At 44.4% G+C, this 26,783-nt stretch overlaps 1 protein-coding gene across 1 annotated transcript; it reads left to right on the top strand.

The window, feature by feature from the left end:
* Positions 1-26,783, top strand: MINAR1 (membrane integral NOTCH2 associated receptor 1). Its single transcript, XM_084816440.1, has 4 exons — positions 1-312; positions 9,264-11,612; positions 17,460-17,714; positions 25,098-26,783. The coding sequence occupies exons 2-4, from the start codon at positions 9,315-9,317 to the stop codon at positions 25,293-25,295; spliced, it is 2,751 nt and encodes a 916-aa protein (XP_084672566.1). The 5' UTR covers positions 1-312; positions 9,264-9,314; the 3' UTR covers positions 25,296-26,783.

Raw genomic sequence — 26,783 nt, 5'->3', positions numbered from 1 at the left:
GTGCTTTGTCGCTAATGCACCGGGCCGGCTTGGCCATCGCATCGCGGCCCCCCGCCCCAGCTTCGGTGGCAGCCGGCTGTCCCCCCCTCCCCGCTGTCCCCCCTTTTTTTCTTCTGCAAATCGACCCTTGGCGCCATGGGGAGACTCCGCTGGGGGCTCCTTTTCTTCTTCTTCTTCCTTCTCCTTCTCCTCCTCGCCAAGTCCCGGCTGGAAGAGCAGCAGCAGATCCTGACGTGAGAGCGAGCGAGCGAGCGAACAATCCAGCGCAAGCTCGGATCGCCTCTCCCCTGCCTTGCAAAAGGCGAATTCGAGGTAAGAGAGACTCCGGGGGAAAACCACAGCAACCCCCCCACACAAACAAACAACAACCCAAAGCAAAAAAAAAAAGCCCACTTGGCTTAGGAAAGATAGCACTGGGTGGTGTTATCTTTCCCCACCCTGGGGCTTCTCTCCCTACCCCCTGCTTATTTGCAAAATGGGGGAGAAAATGGGCGGGGGGAGAGCTTGGAAAGGCCAATGTGTCGGGTAAAAAAGGGGAGGTAGGTCACTTCCCCTCTTCCCCAGATTGGGGTGGAGGTGCAGCCTTTTTTAGGGGAGAGATCGAGAGTGGGATCCTGTATCTTTAATAGTTCTGCGAATTTGGGAGAAAAGCACCTTGGAGAAAAGCTGCTGAAAATCCTCTTCTTGTACCCCACTCTTAAAGGGACAGGAGCCCTTTGCCTTCAGCCGCCCTAGCTTGACCCTTCGCTTATTATGTCATCTCATGGCTAAAGGAGCCAGGTCAGGGAGCTGAGAGAGGGAGAGACCTTACAATTGGCACTAAATAGATTTGGAGAGGGGGTATAATCAGCTGGTCCTGCCATGTCCTGACCCCCCCCCCCCATCCACACGACCCGCTTCTCGCTCCCAGGGACACTAAAGTGGGCTTCTACTCTTTCTTTTTCTCTTACCTTAAGGCTTCTAGGGAGGCAAACAGCGCGAGTGAGAGAAATTTGTTGCACTAACTTATGTTGGGGTGATACTTTCCTGCCTGCCTGACTTCCACACAATCCCAGTAATGATAAATTGATGGCAGGTGGGGCTGGCTTTTTTCTTTGTTTTTTCTTATTTGGTTTCCGCCATTTGGTTTTTGTTTTTCTTCTTCAAAGGGATACCAGCAGTACCCGAAATCAAGCTTATTTTGGTGGAAATGTGGAAATGATGGAGTCTGGGGCATATGGAGGGAACAATTCCGCAAGCCATTCTGGCTGCAGGGATTACAAACAAACAAATAAAGCCTGTGTTGGATGGGATACTCAGTTCTGGCAAAGTCATCTTTGTTTGTTTTGCCCTGTTAGAACAGAAACACAGAAGCAGGCTTTTGGGAGGGGACAAAAGGTTTGAAATGTCATCAATCCAGAGTGATTGGTGTTTTTTGCTGTTGTTGTTGTTGTTGCATTTATTGCATCCTCAGGGTTCCCCCCCCCCCTACAATTAAAAATTAACTTGGGCATGTCTGAATATCTTGTGGACAGGAGAGCCCTTCCTTTAGTGAAGCTGTGTGTTTCTCTGGCAGTGACTGTGGAACGATTAGTTCCAAGTGTGTATGATGCAGTCACAAATCAATTGACAATCTGGAGGAGATGTTTTTTACCATTATAATTTGCACTCCCCCACCCCTACCCATCCTTACATGCAGATCATTTACCTAATGCCAGGTTTTACTTGCGTAACAAATGAGTATTATTTTATTTAAAGTGCTATTCTGCAAGGGAAAATTGTTACTCCAGCAGCAAGCTTTTCTGTAACTTGGTTAGAAACGCGCCCATCAGGAAATGTTGAGTGCTAGCAATACATTTCTCCTCTGAAGGCGGATGCTCAATTGTATGTGTGGGTGAAGCGGGGTCTGTGTGTGTGTGCGCGCACACACACACAGGCGGTGTGTTGTACAACATGGCAATCCAGCACAACCTCCTTGTAGGAAGCTAGGCATAGAGTTGATCACCCCTCCAACATTCCCTATACTAGAGGCAACCCCCCTTCCCAGCCCCCAAACAAACTTCCATGAAATGAATCAACCTACCGATTTGGGTTGGTGTTTGGAGGAATTGAGGAGAGGATATACAGAGCATTGTCTGTGTGACGCTTGCTTTTCCAGTTTCCCCCCTTTTTAATGCAGAGAATGCAGACTTGCAGTGAAGTGTTTGCTTGAGCTGATGAATAAGCCGCGAGCAAATTATATTGCTTTCGTTCCCACACTGTTTGATATTGCCTCCCTCCCTCCACTTCCCCATTGGCTTGAGAAGAGTGAATAAAAATCACATTAAGAAGGCACCTTGCCAGCAAAGGATTTCATACCTGCCCCAGGGGGTGGGGATTTACAGAGATGCTGAAAGCACAAGCCAATCGCCCAGCTCATATGCCATTGTGTCACCGGCTGGTTGGAATCAAAACTCCCCCCCCCCCACAGTCCTCTCTTTAAAAGCTTGTAAGGGACTGGGGAGGGGATGGAATAGCATGGGTGGGGCTCTTCAAAGCCCTTCTAAGCACCCTTCTAAGGGAACCCCTGTCAAGACATTGCAATGTTTCCTCACCATTCCTGTCTCCGAGCTTGTTAAGTCTAAGTTTGAGTCTGAGGACTGGCTTACAGCCTCATCCTGTGTGTAGGGTTGCTCCAATTCAGTCTTCCCCAACCTGGCACCCTCCAGATGTGTGGGGACTACAATGGCCATACTTGCTGGGAATTATGGGAGCTGTAGTCCTCACACATCTGGACGGTGCCAGGTCAGAGAATTGTTACACTGATTTATTTATTTATTTCATTTCTATGCCGCCTAATAGCCAAAGATTTTTACTGGAGGCTATTTCTGAGCAGAACCACCTTGGCTGTTTTTAATTGGATTGCATTTGGGAGAACAGCAGAGTTTTTCCGTGACACCTTAAAAGACTGAGAGATTTATTGTGGCATAAGTTTTGATGTACTTAGGGCTCATTTTGTCAGATGTGTGGCAGAGTGTTCTCCTCAGTTGGCTGATATATACATATGCATGCATGGGGATGTAAACTGAAGGGCCAAAAGGTCATAGAATTAAAAATGGTTCAGCAGGGATTCCTCTTACCCTACTGGTCACCCTACTGTTTTCACTCCCACCCCCCACCCCCCACCCCCCACCCCCCACCCCAGATCTTTCTCTCTGTGTGTGTATCTGCTTACTCTGTAGAATACTCTACGCGTGGGATAGAGCAAGTTGTAGTCCACAAAAGCTTACTGTGGGCTGTGGTCCTCAATGAATCTGTTGCACTGTAATCCTACATGCACTTATGGGGAGGGGCTGTGTGTCCTGCTTTACAGAGGACTGTCTAAGTCCAGTTTAAAGATAAAGGAACCTAAGTAGGGAGAGTAGCAGGGAGCTGGAAGTTGGCCACTAACAATGTTAGGACACAGGTCACTTGGCACAGACTTCTCTGCTATGGTGAGATGTGCAGTGTTTCTATTTAAACTGCAGTCATTATTTATAATTTTTCATCTAAATTAGCGTATGCACATATGCATCCTCTTTTTTTCTTTTTCTTTTTTGGTAATGGATTTCATCTTTTTGTTTTGGTGATGCATAAGTGGCCACCCTAAGTAAGACCCAGCAAACTCAGTGGGAGTTACTTCTGAGCTATCACGTTTCAGGTTGCTCTGGTAGTCTTTAAGGGGTGACAAGATGCGTAGTCTGCTACAACAAGAACAACAAACACAGCTACCCCCTCCCTCAATTTTGGAAAATTAGGGTTGTTGGAAACCTAACTCTTCCTCCCCAAATTCCACATGTTACTTGGAAGTAAGTCCCGTTGATTTCTGTGAAATCTGATTCTGCATTACCATGAATGGGGCGGAATTGTCTGAAATCCAAGAATGCAGGATTGAACTATTTTTGTAGATAGACTACGTTCACCCCGCACCCCCAATCTAAAACTCAGTCCTGGAAGGGTTATAGTCAGGACACTGGAGAGCCTTTTTCCCATGAAGAATGAGTGATTAATATTATGCAATTACAAAACTGATGTCAAGTGTTTGTGTGTGTGTGTGTGTGAGAGAGAGAGACAGACTTAAGCGGCCTTCTTTAGATATGTGACTTTTAACCCTGTCTCTAATAGTGCAATCCTATGTCTACTCAGATGCAAGGCCTGTTGACTTCCATGGGACTAACTTCTGAGTAGATGTGGATTGGATTGCTCTGTATGAGTACCAGGGTTGAAACGTGACTATCCTAGCATGCTTAGATAAAATTAATTGAATATATGAGATGCTGCTCTGTTAAGTTTCTCCAATACTGTGATATTAGCTCTTAGTCTTTACTTCTTTGTATGTGATTGTGTTGTAGCTCTGGAATTGCGCAATAAACCCCTACATTCTTCTTGTAATAAATCCCAGGTTCGGCAATTGGGAAAATGATGCATATTGGCTAAATTTTGCTTGATCTGCATGCTTCACATAGTTATACAGTTCTGGCGGGGGTTTTAGAGAATGTTATGTTCCTCTTAAAAAAACACCAAAAAACCCCCACCTTTTCTCTCTCTCTCTCTTTGTCTTTGGAGAGTAACTGGGAAAGCAAAATAATCTCATTGCCTAGGAGAAGGTAGTAATGGGAAGGTAAAATAGAATGATTAATGCTGCTGTCTGCCCTTCCAACAGATGAAATGCTGGGCTAAGGCTTTTTCCACCTTAACACAGGGAATATGGGATATATTCAACATAATTTAGTAGAGGTCATGAAAGGATTGATCTGTATTAAGCCTGTAGTTCATCCAAAAGACCCAAAGGATTGATCTGTAGGACTGATCTGAAAAGGATTGATGAAAGGATCTGAAAGGATTAATCTGAAATTGATCAATCTGGATTGATTGATTGTTCAATTGATCATGATTGATTGATCAATTGACTGATCAATCGATCAATCTGGATTTATCATTCTGAAAGGACTGATCTATAGTAAGGCTGTAGCTCATTCAAAAGACCCAAACCTTGAGACTGGCAAATTGTAAAGTGAGACTCTTTTGGTGTGTTTTCACGGCAGTGTGATTGCTTTGTTTCAGTTGCGGAAAACTGAATCTAGGAGAGACAAATCTCTCTTCAAAGACAAAGTATTTCCTGTATTGCTAATTGGGTAGCCCTATTAGGTGCTTCATGTCAAAGATGGTATGGAGCAGACAGGGCCATTTCCTTTGTCAGATCAACTAAGATGCTGCAAGCTTTTGAGTTAACACAGAACTTCTCAGCAGGTAGAATTGGGAAGTATTTACTTCCCTGTTGTTGTTTTTAATACATTGTTAATCCCAATGCAAATAATGGAAAACTAGCATCTTGTACATATATGCTATTTTGGAGGTATCCGCCCAGCATTCACTGCCTCATACTGAGCCTTCCTGATTCCCCCCCTTTTTTTTAATACAGTATGTGGCTTGGCTCATTTGCTTAAGCTATTGAGAGCCAGAGTGGTGTGTAGTGGCGAGAGTGTTGGACTGGGAGCCAGGAGATCCAGGTTCTAGTCCCCACTTGGCCATGGAAGCTCACTGGGTGACTTTGGGCCAGTCACAGACTCTCAGCCCAACCCACCTCACAGGGTTGTTGTTGTGAGGATAAAATGGAGGAGGGGGATTGTGTAAACCGCCTTGGGTTCCTTAAGGAGGAAAAAAGATGGGATATAAATGAAAATAAATAAATAAATATCTGCAGGTCTGTGTTCTACAGGGATCTGCCAGTGTGGTATGGTAGCTTAGTGGTGGTGCTTTATTTCAGGTTATGATTTCTCATCAACCAATGGGGCCCTCAGCTCCCCATCAGAGGATTTTAAGGGATCCTTGACTCCCCTACACCTGCTTTTCCTGCTGTGCTCTAAGTTCCACCTTTCCTGAATTCTGGCTTTAACCAGGAGAATTTCTAACATTAATTTTAGAACTTGGGCATGTGCAATAGGATACAGCTATCAGCTACTTCATTTCATTTGCGTTACTCCTCCCCGCCCCTCCAAGTGTTCCCAATTGCATTGATAAATCACTAGGGATGTCGGAGAAATCCTCAATGGAACCAAATGAGTTTCGGATTTTCATGAATCCAACCTGTAGATTCCGCAGCGGAGGGGCTTTTCCCCTGTTGGAGAGATTCTGCAGACTTGCAGAGCGGTTTTCTAACTTCCTCAAATTTTTCTGCAAATTTTGTTGTTGAAAAATATGTAAAATTAAAAACTGGCCAAAAATGCACATTTTCTCCATAGGCTAAAGTGTGAAAATGCACATTTGGGGGGTATTTTCACATTTTCACATGTACTAATTTGCGCAAATGCACATTTTGCACAAATGTGAATTTGTGCAAATCCAGAAACCAAAAAAAATCCAATTCTGTTGATGGGCAGGCAACAGAACAAAAGGCACCTGATGATCCACACAACACAGAATGGATTTTACACAGTCTGTACATCCCTATAAAGCACTGCAAAAAAACAACAAAACCCCATCTTCATCTGAAGTATGATTATATCACAATTATTTTGCTGATACACACATCCACACACAGACACCCCCCCACACACACACACACACATGATTAAAACACAAAAAGGATCTTGGTGCAATCGTATGCATGATCAGGGTTGCAATTTCCTAGCATTGCGTTTTCGTAATGTTTTATTAATGCACGTGGACGCTTTTGTAATGTGGGGAGGGAGGTACAAAAGAGCTGAAAACTGAATTTGATCTGGGAAGAGCTAATGGGTTGATAGTCACTGTTCTCAGGAGAGGGTCACCCTTCTCCAACTTTGCTGCAGCGAATTGCCCAAGGAATCAGCTTGCTTCAGCCTCATGGAGAGCCATGCTTAACTGTGATCCCAGAGGATTTTTTTGAGTGCACATCATGCAGTTCAGTGGTGTCCTGGTAAATTTTGAAGCGCAAGAGCTCATGTCAGTCTACAGAGCCATGCCACCAAGGAGAGTCCAAAAATGCAGGCAGTTTTGTTGATCCACATCTGTCTGTCTGTGTATGTATATTGGTGGGTGATATGTGTACGTGTATATATACACACACAGATAGAGACACATGCTACCCTACTGCAAGTATATATACATTTCTTTGCTGGGAAAATCCATTTTCTCCCAACAAATTGCAGCTAAGCTTAGAAGGAACAGGGGACTCTAAGGACAGTGACATATTATTTCATCATCCCTGCTAATAAAAAGTCTCGGGGCTTTGACCCTGCGAGCCCTGGCTGTACTATTCTACTGATACAGTTTCACTGGTAAAGATAAGGACGATTGGTCTTGCATGCCTCATGGATAGGACATCCCTCTGGGAACCATATATAAACTGTTCTGAGCTCTTGAGAGGATGGGTGGGGTATAGATGAAGCAGATGAATAGTGTGGTCATGAGTTTTTAATTCTCAAAATTGGTCCTCTAACACAAGCTTAACTATGTCTGAGAATCAGGGCTGAGCTGAAAGCGGGGGGGGGGGGATTTTGCAAATAAAAATGAAACCTTTGACCTCCACAGAACAACCCTGCAAAGCAAGACAAAAATGTTTATTAATTCAGCGGCTTTGTGGTGTCATTATGTAGCCAAATCTGATTGGCACGATCAAGAAGCTTTTTCAGAGTGAAGGCAACACTTTCTGCCATTGCTCTGATTCGACTTTGTAGTATCCTCATGTAGCTAATTCTGATTGGCTGCATGATGATGTGATGTCATCACACTGCCTGCATGATCCCTGATCAGGAAAAAGCCCCTGCTTTTGGTTCTGTTTTCTAAAATGGGGGAGGGGGAGGAAGCAGCAGTTGTGAACAAGCAGTGAATGGCACGTGAAATAGGTAAGCAGGGTGCTTTTCATGAAACCTTCCACCAGCTGAAACTTTGCCTTTTACCTTGAATACTTTTGTGAATGGATATAGAGCACAGTCCTAAGGAGCATATCCCATGATCTGTGCAATCAACCTTCTAGTCAAGGTAACATTTCTTTCAATACTGTGCTATTACCAGACTCACTTCTCTCAGCAAGTCCCATCCACTCTTGAATAGTTCAGAAAGGTCAACAAAGGAAAACTGGGGTAGGGTAACCTAGAATTTAATGTACAACCCAAAGCATCCAGTCCCTAAAATTCTGGACCATTCTAGAGCAGTCCATCTCCATGGATGCTATGAAGATGGATGAATGCAATAAGGATTATCAGGGACTCAGTACAGCAAAAGTGTAAACACTTGTTTAATTGTGTAATACACTTGTAATAGACTTGTTTAATACTTAGGAAATGGGCAGTAAAATTTCACAAGTGGGTAGTGAGACTGTCAGGGATGGAAGGTAAGAGGACTATCCCTTCTTTTTCTTGCCAGTCCCCTTCTACTCATTACCCTTGATACAGCCCTTCCTGTTGCCCCAGCTATGTCTCTGCCAGACGCTGGGTTGGATCCAGACTTCATAATGCTTAGAGTAGATTCACTGAAATCGATGCACAAGTTACTCATGACTTACTGAAGTCCAATTGATTTCAGTGGGTCTGCTCAAAGCCTGACTCAGTCTGGGTTCAACCCTATGTTTTGTGCTGAGCAGCCCCCCCCCACACTAAATGGGTCCCCTGCCAAGCCTGCAAGTAGATTTGAAAAAAACAAAACAAAAACGGGGCAAGCAATCTCTTTCCTCTTCCTGGATGCTAGTTTTCCAGCTTTCTTGCCATACTCTTAGCACAACCTTTCCCCAACCTGGTGCCCTCCAAATGGGCTGGACTACAACTCCCACAATCCCCCCAGACAGCTCTATTATGCTGGCTGGTGGATTCTCAGAGTTGTAGCCCAACACACTGTTGGACAACAAAGGGATAAAGCACGGAGGCCAAATTCGGCCATCCTGGGGTCCTGATCCAGCCCTCATGGTTCCCCAGATGCCCCATCCACTTTTCTTTCAACTATTGATTGTTTGGTGGTTTCTTGGCTTTTGTGCAGGTTTTTTTGCCATTCTAAAAGGTTGAGATGCCTCTCCTAAAGCATAAGGGCAGTAAGAGCTTTAAGCTACAATATGCGGGCTATTTTGGTCCTGCCCCTTTTGCCTTTGGCCTTGCCCATGACTGGAATGCAGCCCCCAAGAGCTTCGCCCAAATAGAGTTTGGTTCTTGGGCTGAAAGAGGTTCAACACCCCTGATATAGGGAGAGTAACAATTGATTTTTTGTTAAAGTAAATATTTTGTTTTATATATTTGAAGTGGCTTAGGATAAATATCTTTGCTTTGTTTTTGTTTTTCTGTTATTTATTAATTTAGAACTGGAATAAAACATTTGGGATAAACTACGACGCTTGATATCCATCAGCTATGGAGACCAGTCAGGACTCTTCTCTGTTCCTGGTGAATATTTTGGAGGAACTCGATACCAAGCAAAACAGGGTTTCTTATCAGGATCTCTGCAAATCCTTATGTGCCCGGTTTGATTTGTCCCAGCTGGCCAAGTTAAGGAGTGTACTTTTCTACACTGCCTGCCTAGATCCTAATTTCCCTGCGACCTTGTTCAAGGACAAAATGAGGTGCACTGTAAACAACCAGCAGTCGAAGAAGATCATGGTTGCGGCGGATATCGTAACGATATTTAACCTCATCCAGATGAATGGGGGTGTGGCAAAGGAAAAGCTTCCCGTGGCACAAGAGAAGGTGCGGAAGAAAGAATCTCTGGAGTCCTGCCGATCTGATACAGAAGTGTGCAATGTGGTGGACTGCGTTCTGAACTGCGACTTGAGAGATGGGGAATTTAGCCGGGGGTATTCGAGCAGGAGGTCTTCCAAGTGCAGGAAGCGGGATTGCAAAGACTGTCCGCAATTTGTCCCCGCTTCCGAGCCAAACTTTTTGCTTGGGGTCAATAAGGAAATGAAAGGCCGAGCGGCTTCTCTGGATCGGTTGCAGGCCCTGGCATCGTATACCATCGCCAGCTCTCCCCCCTGTGAAATGCAGAGCACCTATTTCCCCATGAACATAGAGACTGAGTCTATCTCAGACCAGGACTCCTTGCCCATCAGTGCTAGCATTAAGGAGACCTTCATGTCAAATGAGGAGCCCTTTGTGATGCAGTCGTGTGTGCAGAAGCGGAACATCTTCAAGGAAGACTTCCACAATCTCATCACCATCTCACCCAACTTGATATCGGCCACTAGCAAAGCAGAAGATGAACTGGTTGAACCCCCAAGCAGGAAAGAGGTTCCCAAGCCAGCTTTCTTCAACCAAAGTTTTGAAATGCCATACAGCAGCCAATACTTGAACTCAGTTTATTCCCCTTTACCAGATAAAAGACGGGTCAAGCATGAAAGCTTAGATGATCTCCAGGCTTCAACTTACTTTGGCCCAACAACCATTCTTGGACCACAAGATACCAAACGGTGGTTAGGAAAGCCAAGCAAACAAACCCCGTGGCCAGTCAAGAGCTGGAGTTTGAATACTGAAGAAGTACCTGATTTTGAAAGATCCTTTTTTAACAGGAAACAGTCAGAAGAGAAGCCTCGATACCAGACTTCGAACAGCCAGCCTTCCAATTTTCCAGCTGCTGAGAGGCTTCAACCTTATCTCAACCCAAAGGATCAACAACCAATGATGCAGTCCAACTACGCTGTGAAACCAAATGGGCATAAACCCAAAGACATCCCCTCCATTTTAGAAGTGGAGAAGCATGAACCCATCAAAAAATTTAAAGACAAAAGTATTAACTGCACTTCCGTTCAGCTTCTAAGCATTGACAAAACCAACAGTGTTGGGACACAGACAGACCAACAAGGGTTGGAACACAAAAAGGGCAAAGAGATGGGCCACCCAAATCAAAACAAATATGGTGAGCGGCATTCTCTTAAGCAATCAGATGATGACTCTGAAATTGTAAGCGATGATATCAGTGATATCTTCAGGTTTCTCGATGACATGAGCATCTGTGGGTCTACTGGAGTGATACAGTCCTCTTGTTACAACAGTACTGGCTCACTTTCTCAGATACATAAATCAGACTGTGAAAGTTCCCCAGAACACCACTTAGCAAAAATTTCCAATGGGAATACCAATAGCAAGCTCGACAAAGTGTCTCGGTTGGAGATCAGCAGCACAGACGATGAACTGAAAACCAGTGTCTGCAAACTAGTTCTAAGGATTGGGGAAATCGAAAAGAAGCTGGAGTCCCTCTCAAGTGTCAGGGATGAAATTTCCCAGGTCCTGGGGAAGCTAAACAAATTGGATCAAAAGTTCCAGCAGCCAGAGAAAGTAAGCATCCAGTTAGATCTTAATTCCTTGACAAGCGAGGTTCAGTCAGAAGAAAGCACCTCCCCTAGGCTCTTTTCGTGCCATAATTCTTCACATGGCGGCAAGTTGGAGAATAATCCGGACTGGTGCTGTTCAGATGCCAGCGGCAGTAACAGTGAAAGCCTTCGGGTCAAAGCCTTAAAAAAAAGCTTATTCACCAGGAGGTCCTCGCGGTCATTGACAGAAGAGAATAGTGCCACCGAATCCAAGATCGCAAGCATTTCTAACTCCCCTAGAGACTGGCGAGCAATCACGTATACCAACCAAGCTGGCATCACAGAGGAAGAGATGAAAGACCGAGGTGGGGGTGAGAACCAAGACTGGCATCGGAAATCCAAAGAGGTAGCTTTTCAATTTTCAGTTCAGTCAATTCTATTTTTTAATCCACAAAAAGATCTGGGCCAGTTGAAAGACTCACAGGATCACAGCATCTGCCTACTGCAGCCTTCCCCAGCCTGTTGTCCTCCAGATGTTTTAACTTCAACTCCCGGCATTTCTGACCATTGACCATCCTGGATGCGGCTGATGGAAGTTGAAATCTAAAAGATCTGGAGGTTGGGGAAGGCTGGTCTACTGCATTACAATTACTGTCATTTTAATGGCATATTGACCATTTTCTTAACCTGTCTGTTTCCCCCTTTTGGCAATACCCAGAATATAGCCAGTGCAGTGGTATGGTTAGAATGTTGGGCTGGGACTTGGGAGATCCAGGTTCTAGTCTGCACTTGGCCATGAAGCTCACTGGGTGGGCCAGTCACTGACTCTCAGCCTAACCTACCTCACAGGGATATTGTGAGGATAAAAAGGGAGAGAAGGAGGACCATGTAAGCTGCCTTGTGTTCCTTACTCACTGCAGGCAGGGCATAAGAACATAAGAAGAGCCACGCTGGATCAGACCACAGGTCCATCTAGTCCATCATTCTGTTGGACACACAATGGCCAACTAGCAGTCCATAGGAAACCCAGAAGCAGGACATGAGTGCAACAGCACCATCCCACCCACGTTCTCCAGCAAGTGGTGTACAAAGGCATACTGCCTCTGATACTGGAGGGAGCACAGAGCCATCAGGGCTAGTAGCCATTGATAACCTTCTCCTCCATGAATTTGTCTAACCCCCTTTTAAAGCTATCCAAACTGGTCACCATCACTACATCTTGTGGAAGTGAGTTCCATGGTTTAACTATGTGCTTCCTTCCTCTTATCTGTCCTGACCCTCCCATGAATCAGCTTCATGGGATGACCCCACTGGGTTCCAGTATTCTGAGAGAGGGAGAAAAATGTCCCCCTATCCACTTTCTCCACACCAGGCATAATTTCGTACACTTCTATCATGTCTCCTCTTACTCACCCTTTTCTAAGCTAAACCATCAGAGCTGGGATTGCTAAACAATCCCAGCAGGAGGTGGGGGTATTCCCCCCTGCTCATCAATTTCTCCCCCCCCCCGACTGCAGTGGGAAGGTACTAGGCTAGCTCCAGGGCTGGTGTAGTTTTGGGGCCTGCGTGAGGATGGGTCAGGGAAGCAAGGAGGGGCTTAAGGTCCTGTGGATCTATGGTTACCCTGGATACACCCTTGGAATGCCCTGTTTTGCCTCTCTCCCACCAGCAGACAACAGCCAGGGGGGGAGCAATGCTGGCAGAACTTTCTGCCACTGCACCGGGGGAACCTCCAATAAAGATGTGCCAGTGAGCCTCCCTAGTGGAGGCTGGTGGCTCTGATGTCAATGGTGCGGTGAATCCGCTCCCGGTTTCAGTCAGAACTCTAAAGGAGCTAGACAAGGTGCTCTCCTCTGCACCTTGGATAGCTCCTTTAGAGTTCTGACTGAAACCTGGGGTGGATTCACTCCACCACTGACATCGGAGCTGCCAACCTCCACTGGGCCTCCCTCTCAGCTGGCTGAACTGCACTTCTGCATCCAAATAGCCCTAAACTGACCTCCCTGTAGGGTGGCTGCTTACATATCACTAGGAATTCCAGAGAAATTCAAGACAGACTGAAATGGGCTCAGATTTCTAAGAATCTGACCTGAGGAATCCGCTGTGGAGTGACCCCCTCAGGCCGCGTGGAGTCCATGGACTTCCGGATGATTTTTTTACTTTCCCAAAATTTATACATATAAATTTGTAGGAAAATACTTAAGTTTCTGCTGAGGAAATGTTGAATGGAATGGGGGAGAATTCGCTAATTATTACGTACTAAGGTAAATTATGTAAATACTTAAGTTTATTTGTGCATTTTTCTGCACAACAATTTTTTTTTTTTTTGCAACTACCTGTGAGCGGACAATGGAACAAAAGGCACCTGACAATCCGCAACACACAGACGGAGTGGATTGTACACAGCCCTACACATCACCAAACAAAGGGGAAACAAATTTGCGTCCCATTTGCATAGGTTCATTTACAGATGAAAATTTAGAAATCAGTACGATCATTTAAACAGAAATGTCATACATCACACATAGTGGAGAAGACTGGGATCAGGTGACTTGTGTACCTGCCTGCTCAGTCTGCTGTCCAGTTGCTAACTGTGGATGGGCAGCCTCAAGGCTTCTGCTGCTCTCCCTCCTTATGATATCTTTATCTTTAAAGAGGGCTTGGACTGGACAGCCCTTCGAAGAGATGGCTGTCCTCCGTAAAGTAGGACACATGGCCACCCGACCTCTCAGGGAGCATAGAATTGCTCCTGCAACAGTTCTGAGTTTTTAATTGGCTAATCATTGCCCTTTAAGATTTAACAAGTGTGCCAATTAAAACAACCTTGCCTTTTAGAGATTTTGATGGGGCTCTGAGATAACATCCAGTCTAATAAAGAAAAGGTACCACTTATTGTTAGAAGAAAAGGTTGCCTTCAATATTTCTTTTTCATTCCCTATTTCAGCTTTCCCCAACCTGGTGCCCTGTTCAACTACAACTCCCAGTGTTCTTAACCATTGGCCATGCTGGCTGGTGCTGATGGAAGTTGAAGTCCAAAACTGGAGGGCACTAGGTTGGGGAAGTCTGCCCTATAGCAATGACCATATCAAAGCTATAACTGCTTCAAAAACAAACACGTATGGTGTTAATTCTCAATCCCACTGATTTAAATGGGTTCCCCACTGATGAATCATCTAAAACATTAGTTTGTTAATCCACCAGTTAGACAGGTTCAAGCTAGAAGCCCTAATTTTAAGAGGAGACAAACCTGTGCTTGTACAGCTATTTTACAGGATGTATTAGAAAGATTCTTAGACCTATACTAAACAGGTATGTGTTCCCCACTACCATCACTGTGGCTAATAACAACTTCAGGGAGGCCATTTTGCTTGGGGGAGTAGGTTAAACTGCCCCCTCCCAATGTCATGGTGCCAATCCAAATCAGAGAACGCCACGGCTGCCTTTTAGCCATAAAGAAATTGGAAGATCTTATAATGGATCTCTTTTGTAACACATGCTTGGTCATTAGCAATGTGATATCGCTCCCTCTCGTTCTGAAATGGGGCGGAGGGATGCTGGCTCCAGGTTAGTGGGGAGCTTAACAAGCTAGAACTCTGGCCACGATCTGAAATGTTCCAAATTCTCTGGAGTGACATGATGGGTGAGTTGTAAACAAGCACAATTTGTGACATTGCACGTTATCATCACTGATCACGGGGCATATCAACTCGGGTATCAGCCTTAGCGTCCACCAGTTTCCTGGCTATGTGGCACTTAAGCCAACATGAGATAGCCTTAACTCTGGTCTTAACCTGGCAGTTGTTGTTTTTTTAATCACTGAATAAGGGCACAATGCTGTGCACATTTAGACAGAAATAAGTTCTACAATTCCCAGCATTCCCCAGCCAGCCATGCTAGGAGTTGTAGGACATTTTTTTTGTCTAAATATGCATAGGATTGTGCCTTAAAGAACTGTGTTTTGATCATATGTACCAAAGTGGATGCATAAAAGTACATTCCCCGTGCAAATGACATTTAATAAACCTTGTATTAGAATGGATGTCTTGTATGTAAGTTGATAAGACAGAAAGTGCTGAGAAAGACAGAGGTGCTATAATCCGTGTCTTCAAAGAGGTCTTCTTCATTGCTTCTTATATACCCCCCCTCCCATGTATCTAAGAGAGATACAAGAAATGAACTGGCTGATATATTCTGCAGAAATTTTGATGGTTTGGGGCTATGAATGTTTTCAGTCTTGAAAGAGGTTTGTTTTTCTTCTGCTCCACTACCGCTGGGGAAGAAAGGTAGCAAGTTTTTTATAAATTTTCTCCAAAAGCTATTGTCTCATCTTCTCTCTCTCTCTCTCTCTCTCTCTCTGTCATGTTCTGTTAGACTGAAACACCAAAACTCTGAGTAATAAATTAGATGAAACACTGGATGATTCCCCCATCACTCCCTCTAATGCCAATGGAGGCTGGTGGCTCCGATTTCGGTGGGGCTGTGAATCCATTCTAGGTGTCAGTCGTAACCAGCCCGAACTCTCAGGGAGCTATCCAAGGTACTTAACCTATTTTGGGGATAGGGTTCAGCACCTTGGATAGCTCCTTTAGTGTGCTGGCTGGTTCTGGCAGAAACCCAGAATGGAATTACAGCCCCAACAAAATTGGAGGCCTCAGCTTCTGCTGTCTAATGCTGACCTCACATGCCTATGGCTACATAGCCAAAATGTCAAAACAAACAAACAAAAAACAAGAGGGATGTATCTGTATGTCTGGGGGAACTCGCAGGTTTGCAATACAAAAGTTCTATAGAAATAGCCCCCTCAGTGGCCACTGAATGCTGAGGGTCAGTTGAAAGGGGGAGACCAAAAAATTGGGAGAGACGGACTGGAGCATTTTTGAAAAGGACATGGCTCACTGGTTGTCTGGAACCCTGAACAGGAGCATTCCTGTTAGGAGGTGAGGATGCTCTGCAACATTTTGTTGCAGGGCTCCCTTTTGTCTCTTTAACAGGGCAATTCTTTGGGGGTGCGAGAGGTAGAAGCTGAGGTGCAGGATAGTCCATAGGGGAATATCACTGCTTCAGGAAGCTATTACTACCTTTGTGACATCAGCAGCTATTATACCAATCCCCATCTTCATCTCAGGCCTATTTGCATGCCATCAGATGAATGGACAGACTCCATTACATTTCAGGTGGGTCTGCTTTTCAAGTTAAGAAGCTGCCATTGGTTCAAAATGTGGCCACCACATTGCTGGTAAGAGTAAGGCAGTCAGCTATTATGACACCAGTTATGTACCCATTATATTGGTTACCAATTCGTTTCCAAGTTCAGTGTGAAGTGCTGGTTTTAGCCTTTAGGGCAAGGTTATATGAAAGGCTGCCTGGGCCCACATGAACTTACCTGAGCCTTAGGATCAGCTTCGAAGGCCCTGATCCCTGGCCCATTATCTGGAAACATCCAGTTGGTTGGAACCAGAAATGTGGCCTTTTAAGTGATGGCTCCATAACTGTAGATTTCCCTTCTAGTGGAGCACCACTAACCCCCTCCCTTGGCTGCTTTTATTTTATTTATTTATTTATTTATTTATTTCTATACTGCCCAATAGCTGAAGCTCTCTGGGCAGTTCACAAAAATTTTAAGCCGCTAAAGGGAGGGGGAAGAATTGAAGAATTAAAACCAAACAAACCCACAAAGCTTTTTATCAATGGTTTTCCACTGACTCTTGTATATGTTATTATGCCATGTTCCCCACCACCACCATTTTGAGTTACAGTAATTGTTTTCATTATGTAACCTGTCTTAAGAAATGTGTAATATTTTTTTTAAATGGGTATAAATGGCTAAATAGATTCTTCTTTTAAAAAGGTGACACAAACATTTTTCCTGTTAGTTTGTTGTACCACGTTTCCTTTGCACAGGGAAGCCACCATTGGATGCTGCAACCATCAGAGGGATGTACATTAGATACTTGTGTTGAACCCATCCTATGAAAACCTACAATCAGCATTGTAAATAAGCCCACAAGAGTTATTAGGCTGCAACATTTTTGCCAGCTGAAAAGTGTGTAATACACTGCATTTCCATGCCGGTGCAGAGGAAAGGAAGCCCAATGGTTGTGGAAGAGGAGACCTTCCTTCCTCTGCAGCTAGCATGGAAACCAATTGGGTTTGCTCACTTGCATGGAATTCCTGGTTGCTTCTGGTGACCAGGCAAGTTATTAAATACAAGTCTGTCCCCTTTCCTTCTCTGAACTTCTGAAATTCATTGCAGGCAGACAGGCAATACGAAATCCCACAGCCGCACAGACACTCCAAACCACCCAAAGACACTTTTTTGATTGAGCAAGTCTTTAGCCCCCATCCTTATCCTGCATCACTCAAGTCGCACATGAAGACCAACCCTCTGTACACAGACATGCGGCTGACGGAACTGGCAGAAGTGAAGCGAGTGCAACCGTCCTGGACCATTGAAGAATACACAAGGAACTCAGGCGAGAAAGGGAAGCTGGCCTCCTTAGATCTACAAGTGAGTTGCCTTTTTTCACTACTGGTGATTGGGCCTAAGTGGAATCTGCTGAGAAGAAGGGGAGCATGAACATACATAATGAGTGGTATAACAACGATGTTAGCAATGATACATTTAGGTTGTGATCCTATGCTCACTTATCTGGCAGGAAGTCCCATGAATTCAATGGAAATAACTTCTGCGTAGACATATATAGTATAGCATGTTTGGACCCCTGTTTTTTGTTGTTGTTTTTGCATTTTAGCCCCACCCATTTTTCCTTTGGCCCCACCCACCACTGAAATGTGGCCCCTGAGAGCTTCTCCAGAATTGAATTTGTGCCTCAGGCTGAAAGTTTCCTCAGCCTTGCCCTAAAATAACAAGGCATCACACACTTTTCCAAAACACACAAAGCATGCGATCTTGCTCATGTATTTGTTTTTATTTATATTAGTGCTGTGCTGAGAATTTCTCCCACATTTTTTTCGACCATTCTCATTCAATCTGATAGAAGAGAAATTGCTTCCAAAAGAAATTAAGTGGTGAAGAAATGTCAGAGAATTCTCATGGGCTGGGTTTGGGCTTCTTGGGTTTACCTTCCTTAGGAGGTGGCCAAGGAGTGAGCCCAAGTGTCCTGTTTTTCACTGTACAATCATCTCTCTGGCCACCTGGAGCTCCCTCAGCTCCCTACACTTCAGTTGAAGCCCAGTTTAAAGCACCATGAGGTAACTCCTCCCATAGGGCTTATCTGGAAAAGGACATGCTGGCAGCCTGGGAGGCTAGCTGTGATTAGTTAAGCTCAAAAACACCACAAAAATAAATGATAAAACAACCTGAATGTGGCAGAACAATGGAAGTCTCTTTCATGGGGGAGAAAACTTTCAAGAAATTGGAGGACAGATTTTGGCAGAGAACCTCATCCCTGGAGCTGGACACAACACTGTCCCCACCTGCATTGAGGTTGATGCAAACTGGGGCCTGGCCTACCAAGACAGTTGATGCTGTCGCAGCACCAAACCCCTCAAAACCCTTACCCCAAAAGAAAGCAGCTGTGCTACAAGCCTTGCCAATGGGGAGTCGTACCTGGGAGAAACTGCTGAGAATTTCTCCTCCCCCTGGAGAAATTCAGTGAAATTGTCTCCCAAATTTTTCTGCCCTTAAGTAAGGTGGAGAATTTCAAGAGGCCATTTGCGCACAGCTCTAATTTATATCCTCCTGCTTATCTTCCATCATGGAACTCAAGCTGGCATACATGCAGTTTCAGGTGGTCTTACACTGAGGCACTAACCAGGCTCGGTTGGATTGCTGAGCTTAGGGTGATGTTTATGTTTGCCCAGATTCTCCAAGCATTAACCTGCTGCTCATTTCTTTTTTGCTTTTCATGAGCACGTGCAATCACTGTTTGATTTGCATGAACATGAAAAGTGCCCAAATTGAATAAGATCAAATGGGAAATTGTGCCCACATTGTGTAAATAGGCAAATTTAGAAAATGATTATTATAATTTGAATAGAAATACAGTACATTCACTAGTACAGTACATAGTGTGGCAGACTATGACCAGGTGGCCTGTGTACCTTGTTCAGTCTGCTGTCCAGGTGCTGTTGATGGGCAGCTTCAAGGCCCAGGTCTCCCTTCTGATGGTTCTTTATCTTTAAATCAGACTTGGACTGGACACCCCTTCAAATATGGGATGTTTTCAAAACAGAGGGCAGTCCTCTGGCAGCCCTTCAAATAGAACACTGTAAAATAGGACACTTGGCCACCGTAGGTTTTCCTGATTTTGTCCTCACAACAAACCTGTGAGGTCAGATAGAGTGAATGATGGTGACTGCCCAATGTCATCCAGTGATCTTTCTGGCTGAGCAAAGATTCGAACCCAGGACTCATCCATCTAAGACTCTAACCACTACACTACACTGGCTGTCCTATACCACACTGCCTCTCAGTTGATGTGTGTGGTATCCCACTGCCCCGTGCATCACATTGAAAGGTGCAATAGGATTCTAGGATGCTTTTATGGACAGGGTATATTTTATTTCCCTGTTTCCCACTTGATCTAAAGCAGGGATGGGGAGATAATAGATCTGGAGCTACTACTCGCTCATTGGATGATTCACAAAAGATCTGCAAGAGTTTCTGTTTCCCAATATTTGACAATAGCAACAACTAAACAGCCTTTTCCGCTTCATTAGGTTGTTAGAATCCCTGCTCTGTACTACCTTCAAATATCTGAAAGGCTGTCATGCATAAGATGGAGCAGGGCAGTTCTCTGTTCCTTCATAAGGCAGGATTGTAAAGAACGTAACAAGAGCCATGCTAGATCAGACCATAGGGTAAGCAAGCAGATTTCAGCTAAACATTTGGAGCCACTTCCTAAAAGTAAGAGCTCTTCAACAACAGAACAGTCTGTCTCTGGAGGTGGTGGGTTCTCCTTCACAGGAGGTATTTCATCAGAAGCTGAATGGTAGGGATGGTGCGGGTGCCTGATTCTGTCTGGGAATCTGGCGGACCCCCCCTACACCCCCGAGCTGTGCTCACTGAGCTCCTGCCCCCACTTGCCCCCTGCCTGCACTCACTGAGCTGTCCACGCTCACCCAGGCGGCGGTGGTGAGCTCTGCAATCACCATTTTTTTGGTGGGAGGGAAATGGTGGTCATGAAAAAGTGCATATTCATGTATACGCAAAATGGGGCCATATAACAGCCCATATAAGCAAGATTACAGGCATTTGCTTGCCTGTAATCTTGTGTATATGGGACATTAATGGCCCTATTTTATATATACACAAATGTGTGTATATGAAAAAAAAAAAAGATATTAAAAAGTGGGCACTTAGAGAGGTGTTCTTGGTGGTTGCTCCTCAGTAGCAGAACTCCTTTCCCCTAGAGCAGAGGTGGGCAACCTGCCATCTGTGGGCTGCATGCAGCCCTCAGCCTCCCTCTGTGTGGTCCGTGGCCCCCAGCTCCCCTACCTGCTGTGAGGAGAAACAGAAAATCTGACAGGTGCAAGAGAAATGTGAGACTGTTTTTATCTAAACTGACTTTGATTTTTAAACATGAGGATTAAATAGGTGTGGGGTCATTTTGATTTCTGTATTTAGTATATATGCATTCAATTGGATGTATTGTTTTAATTTATTTTCCCCCTTTCAACTGTGGTTGCTCAGAAAGAAGCGGAATAGAAATAATACTTAGAATATTTAAGATATTCAAAGCACTACACTGGGTTGTATGCAAATGTATGTCCCACTTAGAGTAAACGCACTGATACCAAAGGGACTAGTCATGAAGTTAGCCATCCCAACCCAGTATACCTAGGGCTGCAATATTTTGTCAATTAATTAGATTAATCCTTTTTTTTAAAGTGCAATTAAAAACATGCTGTCAAAAAATCAGGTAGCAGGGGGGGGTTATGTTAATTATTTATAACAAGTGGAGACCGGCAACAAAGTGTTGCAGTGTGAAATGCTCCTGTTCAGGGCTCCATCTAGCCAGTGCCCTATTTCAGGATGTTCCACTCCATTCCACTCCCCCACCTCCTGTTTTCCATTATTTTTCTCTCTCCAACAGCTAGGCAGTTTTCTATGTCCACTGAGCGTGCTCAGTCCTCACTGGGTTGTATTTTTCCCCCTTAGTTGTTGTTGTTGTTTGCACTTCTGCAAACTTAGGGAGTTTGCCTGCTTAAATCTCCCTTTTGTGCAGGGGTGGTGCTGTTTTGGCTACGTAAGACACTTGGAGAATAAGTCCACTATTCATGTGTAGAGGTGGGGAACCTCTTTCAGCCTGAAGGCTGAAGTCAATTTCAGAGAAGCTTTTGGGGGCCACATTCCTATGGGGGCAGGGCCGAAGGAAAAAGGGGGGCAATCCAAAATACCAGCATATTGTAGCTCAAAGCTCTAACTGCCAGTAACCGATCCTTGGAAGAAGCATTTCAGTGTTTTAGAATGGGGGGAAACTGCAGCAGCCTCTTTCAGAATCTGCACTGGCCACCATTTTAATTTCCCACAATGCCCAGCCTCAATGTAGCTTTGCTCTGGTGCTGGAGTCTCCAACATGGTGTCTGTGGGCAAACATCTCTCTTGGAGCCCACCAGGCTCCCTGTCTCTCCTGGTTCTTATTTTATTTCTTAAGAATGTTTTAAATTAAAACCCTTTTTTTAAAATGGGGAGGCTGCAAAGCAGTGAGGCCCTCCAGCACCATCTGTATTTGGGTTCAAAAGAGTGGTTTTATGTTTTGGAACTCAGACCCCACCTCTGCCTTTATTAGGTTCTTGGGCAAGTTATTTTTATTTTAGTCTTATCAGATTGTCTTGTTTGTTCTGCATTTCTATTAAAAGTATAAGAAATATTTCTACATGTAAATTGGGATATGGAAATTGTATGCAAATCAGTGTCCTCTTTTTTGATGACACATTTCCTGTTTTTGTCTTTGGCGATCTGTCCTCTTTGGGGGCAATTCAAAAGTGGCCACCCTTGCTGTATTCATAGACATAGAATCATAGGGTTGGAAAGGGGCTACAAGACCATTGAGTCCAACCCCCTGCTGAGTGCAGGAAGCCTGATTCCCAGGTGGTCTCCCATCCAAGTACTAACCAGGGCTGACCCTACTTAGCATCCGAGATCAGATGAGATTGGGCGCATCCAGCCCTTTGCTCAGTCGTGCCGTCATCCAAACTCGCACAAGAGTTGTATTTGAAATTGTAATCGCCCCATTCCCCATAGACAAGATGCTTTTTGCAGCTTCTGTCACACAGGTGGCAAGGCTGAGGATTAATCAGCCATCCTGAAGCCCAAGAGACTTTAGCGGCAGAAGTTTTCAGTCATAAGGTGTTGCTATGACTTGACTCGAGGACATCTTGGAGTCTGTTTTTAGTGAGGCTGCCTAAGTAAAAACGGGAAGCGTCGCAACAGGGGAATGTGTGAGGCAATAGCTTTATAATAAGCTGTTTTGTTGTTGTTGAGAATCTGAGGACAAAGATAGAAGGAGCCATCTTTGGTACACTGCCTGCATGCCTGAATTTTTCAGCACGCCCAATCTGCTCTCTCTTTTTAAAACCAATCAATACATTTGAATGTTTCCAAGTATAATGGCTTTCACCTCTGTCCCTTGATTGTCACCTTTTCCCATGGCTGGCCCAAGACATTTTGCTGCCCGAGGCAGAGCAAACCCCACCCACCCCCATCCATAGTCAAGGTGCATAGTACTCAAGCCTTGACAAATTACTTTGGCACCTGGGGCAGGAAATCCCACAAGCACCTCTTCCTGGGCATGAAAATACAATAATAATAAATTAAATAAGTAATAACTTGTTGTCCTTTTGTTGTTCAGTTGTTCAGTCGTGTCCGACTCTTCGTGACCCCATGGACCATAGCACGCCAGGCCTTCCTGTCCTGCGCTCTCTCCCGGAGCGTGCTCAAGTTCATATTCATTGCATCGGTGATGCTATCTAGCCATCTCATCCTCTGCCGTCCCCTTCTCCTTTGGCCTTCAGTCTTTCCCAGCATCAGGGTCTTTTCCAGGGAGTTTTCTCTTCACATTAGGTGGCCAAAATATTGGAGCTTCAGCTTCATTATCTGTCCTTCCAATGAGCAGTCAGGGTTGATTTCCTTTAGGATGGACTGATTTGACCTCCTTGCAGTCCAGGGGACTCGTAAGAGTCTTCTCCAGCACCACAGTTCTTTTGTCCTTTTATGACACCCAAAATCAGCTGCCAGAGGCAGCCAATTCACTCACCCTCATGGACTAGGGTGGCCAGGTGTCCCACTTTACAGAGGACTGTCCTCTATTTGAAGAACCATCAGAGGGCAGTCCTCAATTTGAAGGTGTCCTCTGTTTGAAGGGCTATCCATTCTATGTCCAGTTAAAAGAAAAAGGACCACAACAAGGGAAAGCATGTTGCCCATCAGCAACTAGCACCTGAACACAGGCCACCTGGTCAGTCTTCCCCACTATGGTGAGATGCATTGTATTTCTATTTAAGTTACAGTTATTATCTATACATTTGCATCTATACATAGAAATTAGCATATGGAAATGTTATGCAAATTGGTATCCTCTTTTGTCCTGTTTATTTGGTGATGCATTTCCTTTTGTGGGGGAGGCAGTCTGCAAGTGGCCACCCTACTCATGGCAGGTCCTGTTCTGCTTGCCTAGACTGGACTATTCTATCCAGGGGAGGCGAGGGGAGCAGAGAGAATGTGGTACTAAAATTTACAGTGTTAACCTATACATGTCTACTCAGAAGTAAGCCCAATAAGTTCAATGGGATGTACTCCCAGGTGAGTATAGGATTGTACTGTTAGCTTTCCAAGGAACTCAGCTTCCTTTTTCTTTTCTTTTTCTTTTTCTCTTTTTTCCCCTTCTTCCCCTTCTTCTTCTTCTTCTTCTTCTTCTTCTTCTTCTTCTTCTTCTTCTTCTTCTTCTTCTTCTCCCTTCTCCCTTTTCTTTCCCTTTTTCTTTTTAAAGACAAAGTTTCTAATCCTTCCAGTTGCAGAGATATGCTTATAAGTATGTGGGCAATGGCTGCTTTAATCTCCTATGTTAGTAGGGTGGCCAGCTATCCTGCTTTACAGAGGACAGTCCTCTATTTTGTAGAGCTGGCAGAGGGCAGTCCTGCATTTGAGGGTGTCCCCTCTTCGAAGGGCTGTCCAGTCCAAGTCCTGTTTAAAGATAAAGGACCATCAGAAGGAAGGTCAGCGGGCCTTGAAGTTGCCCATCAACGCTTACCACCTGGACAGCCGACTGAATCGAGGCACAAGTCACCTAGTCAGTCTTTTCACTGCTGCAGTGAGATGTCTTGTATTTCTCTTTAAAGAATAGTTATCATTTCTAAATGTCCACCTATACATATACATTTGCACAGGGAAACGTTACGCAAATTGATATCCTCTTTTTTGGTGATGCATTTTCTCTTTTTGGATGATGTGTAAGTGGCCACCCTAGAAGCTGTTGCAGTTTGTGTGGGGTGGGGTGGGGAGGGGAGGGGGGATGTTAAGTAAGATGTACAGTGGTTGGGCTAGGGATTCAATGCTGTGGTGCAGTTAGATGATTGTTGTTAGATGATTAGAGGCACTGAATGTAATGGTCTTGTGGGGAATTCCCCATTCTTTAGATGGGACGGGATATTACTTCACTCACTTCAGAATGTGTTTAGCCTGTCCTGCTGCGTTTACGGGCCCTCCAGTTCATTCTGGCTTAACACATTTTGGAGTCAGCGAAGTAACACATATTACCATCTAAGACAATGGGACAAAGCAAAGGAAGTGCTTCGCTTTGGCTAGGTCCTGTCCTTAATATTAATATTGTAAGTGTTCTTATTTAGAACTGGAAACCTGAGAGAGAGAGAGAGAGAGAGAGAGAGAGAGAAACTTAATGGTTTTCTTTCTTTATATATATATTTCCAGACCCAAGAATCTTTAAATCCCAACAATTTAGAATACTGGATGGAGGACATCTATACGCCGGGCTACGATTCATTACTGAAGCGCAAAGAAGCTGAATTCAGAAGAGCAAAAGTTTGCAAAATAGCTGCATTGATTGCAGCAGCTGCCTGTACGGTTATCTTGGTCATCGTAGTTCCCATATGTACTATGAAATCATGAATTCCAGTTATGGAGGAATAAATCCCAGCCTTGTATATACCATTGCTCCAGATATCCCATTCAATATTTTAAGTACCTACCTTATGGTAAAAATGGTAACCAGTCTCTTGGAAGGGTGTACTGAGAGTTCCCAGCAAATGAACAAGTAAAGAAAATTTGGGTTCATTTCCTCCCTCCTCCTCCTCCTCTTCCTGCTCCTTCGAGTCTCCTTTTAGAATAGCAAGAGCACCTGACAGACCTAATGGTAACTTGGTTTGCATTTTTACATGTTACTACAAGAGGATTTTTTTTCACCCTTTGAAGAAAAGACACAATATTTTACAAGATTGGAAATGGATGAAGAGAGAGGTGTCTCCCTGCCTGCCCCTGTACTAAGAGAAATTTTATACTGATGTTATATAGATGACTGGTAACTCCTGTAGAAAACGCATTTCATCAGAGCAGCGATATCACTCTCCAAAATGTGAAACATTTGAATGTATTGTGTTTTTTTTGTTGTGTTACATATACCTTGTTTGTCTGATTTTTGAAAGCAGATTGTGTCGCCATGGGATGGGTGTGTTCCTGCATTTGGAATTGATAAGGGCTCTTTGTAACCTGGTCTTGCCCTAAGACCTTCTTTGTTATCCTGGAGTAAATAGGTGAAGTGCCATCTGCTATAGACCAAAAAGATTCTGTTGAAAAAGCAGTCCCCAAAAGAGTTTGTTGGTTGCTTGCATTAATACCATATTTCCAAAAAAGCTGATGTGCTCCAATCCAAAAATTATTTTGACCTCCCCAAATGGTATGAAACACATCACAGTTTCCCTCTCTTTTGGCTGGAGGAAATTGAACAAATTCAGTTGTTTAAGGTACCAGTTGATCTGATCCTTGGAAATATAACCAGAATAATTACAAATTGATGGACGTTCACACCAACACCCTTTATGTATTGGGATAGTGGAGATCAGGGTCATGTCTAGAGGCCACCCCCCCACACACACACACACACACTGATGTGCATGCTGGCCATTATACATCTGCCATCTGCACATTTGGTGGATGTGAGAGGGGGCCTGGCACATATACTGACATATGTGCACTGAGTTTCCTCTACCCAAGGGCCAATCTTGGACGAATCCTGTGAGTAGTATGCATATAGAGCTGCCTCAGGTGTGGCAAATGTGTGGAGGGGATGGCTTGTTCATGCATCAGCAGGGTCTCAAACATGTGTTCTTCAAACATGTGAGGGAAGTTCATCAACCCCTCTTTTGCAACAAGCATTTTGTGCCTTTTAGGATACAAACAAATAAGACTATTGTTCCACTCCACCCCCTGATTTTCAATTCATAACAAAACACTGCATCAGACCAACAGTGTAACCCACATGTGAGGTCAGCTCACATGTTATGCTTTTCAGTTAAGATTTTTGGTTGAAATGCACACCTAAATATGCAATGTATATCCAAGAGTTTTGGAAAGAGTATTGTAGAAGTGTCCTTGTCGGGC

Source organism: Heloderma suspectum, chromosome 11 (assembly GCF_057233095.1).
Source record: "Heloderma suspectum isolate Gila_16-S chromosome 11, 16-S_ref, whole genome shotgun sequence".
In the NCBI taxonomy this organism is placed as follows: domain Eukaryota; kingdom Metazoa; phylum Chordata; class Lepidosauria; order Squamata; family Helodermatidae; genus Heloderma; species Heloderma suspectum.
This window is presented reverse-complemented; position numbering and strand designations above follow the sequence as displayed.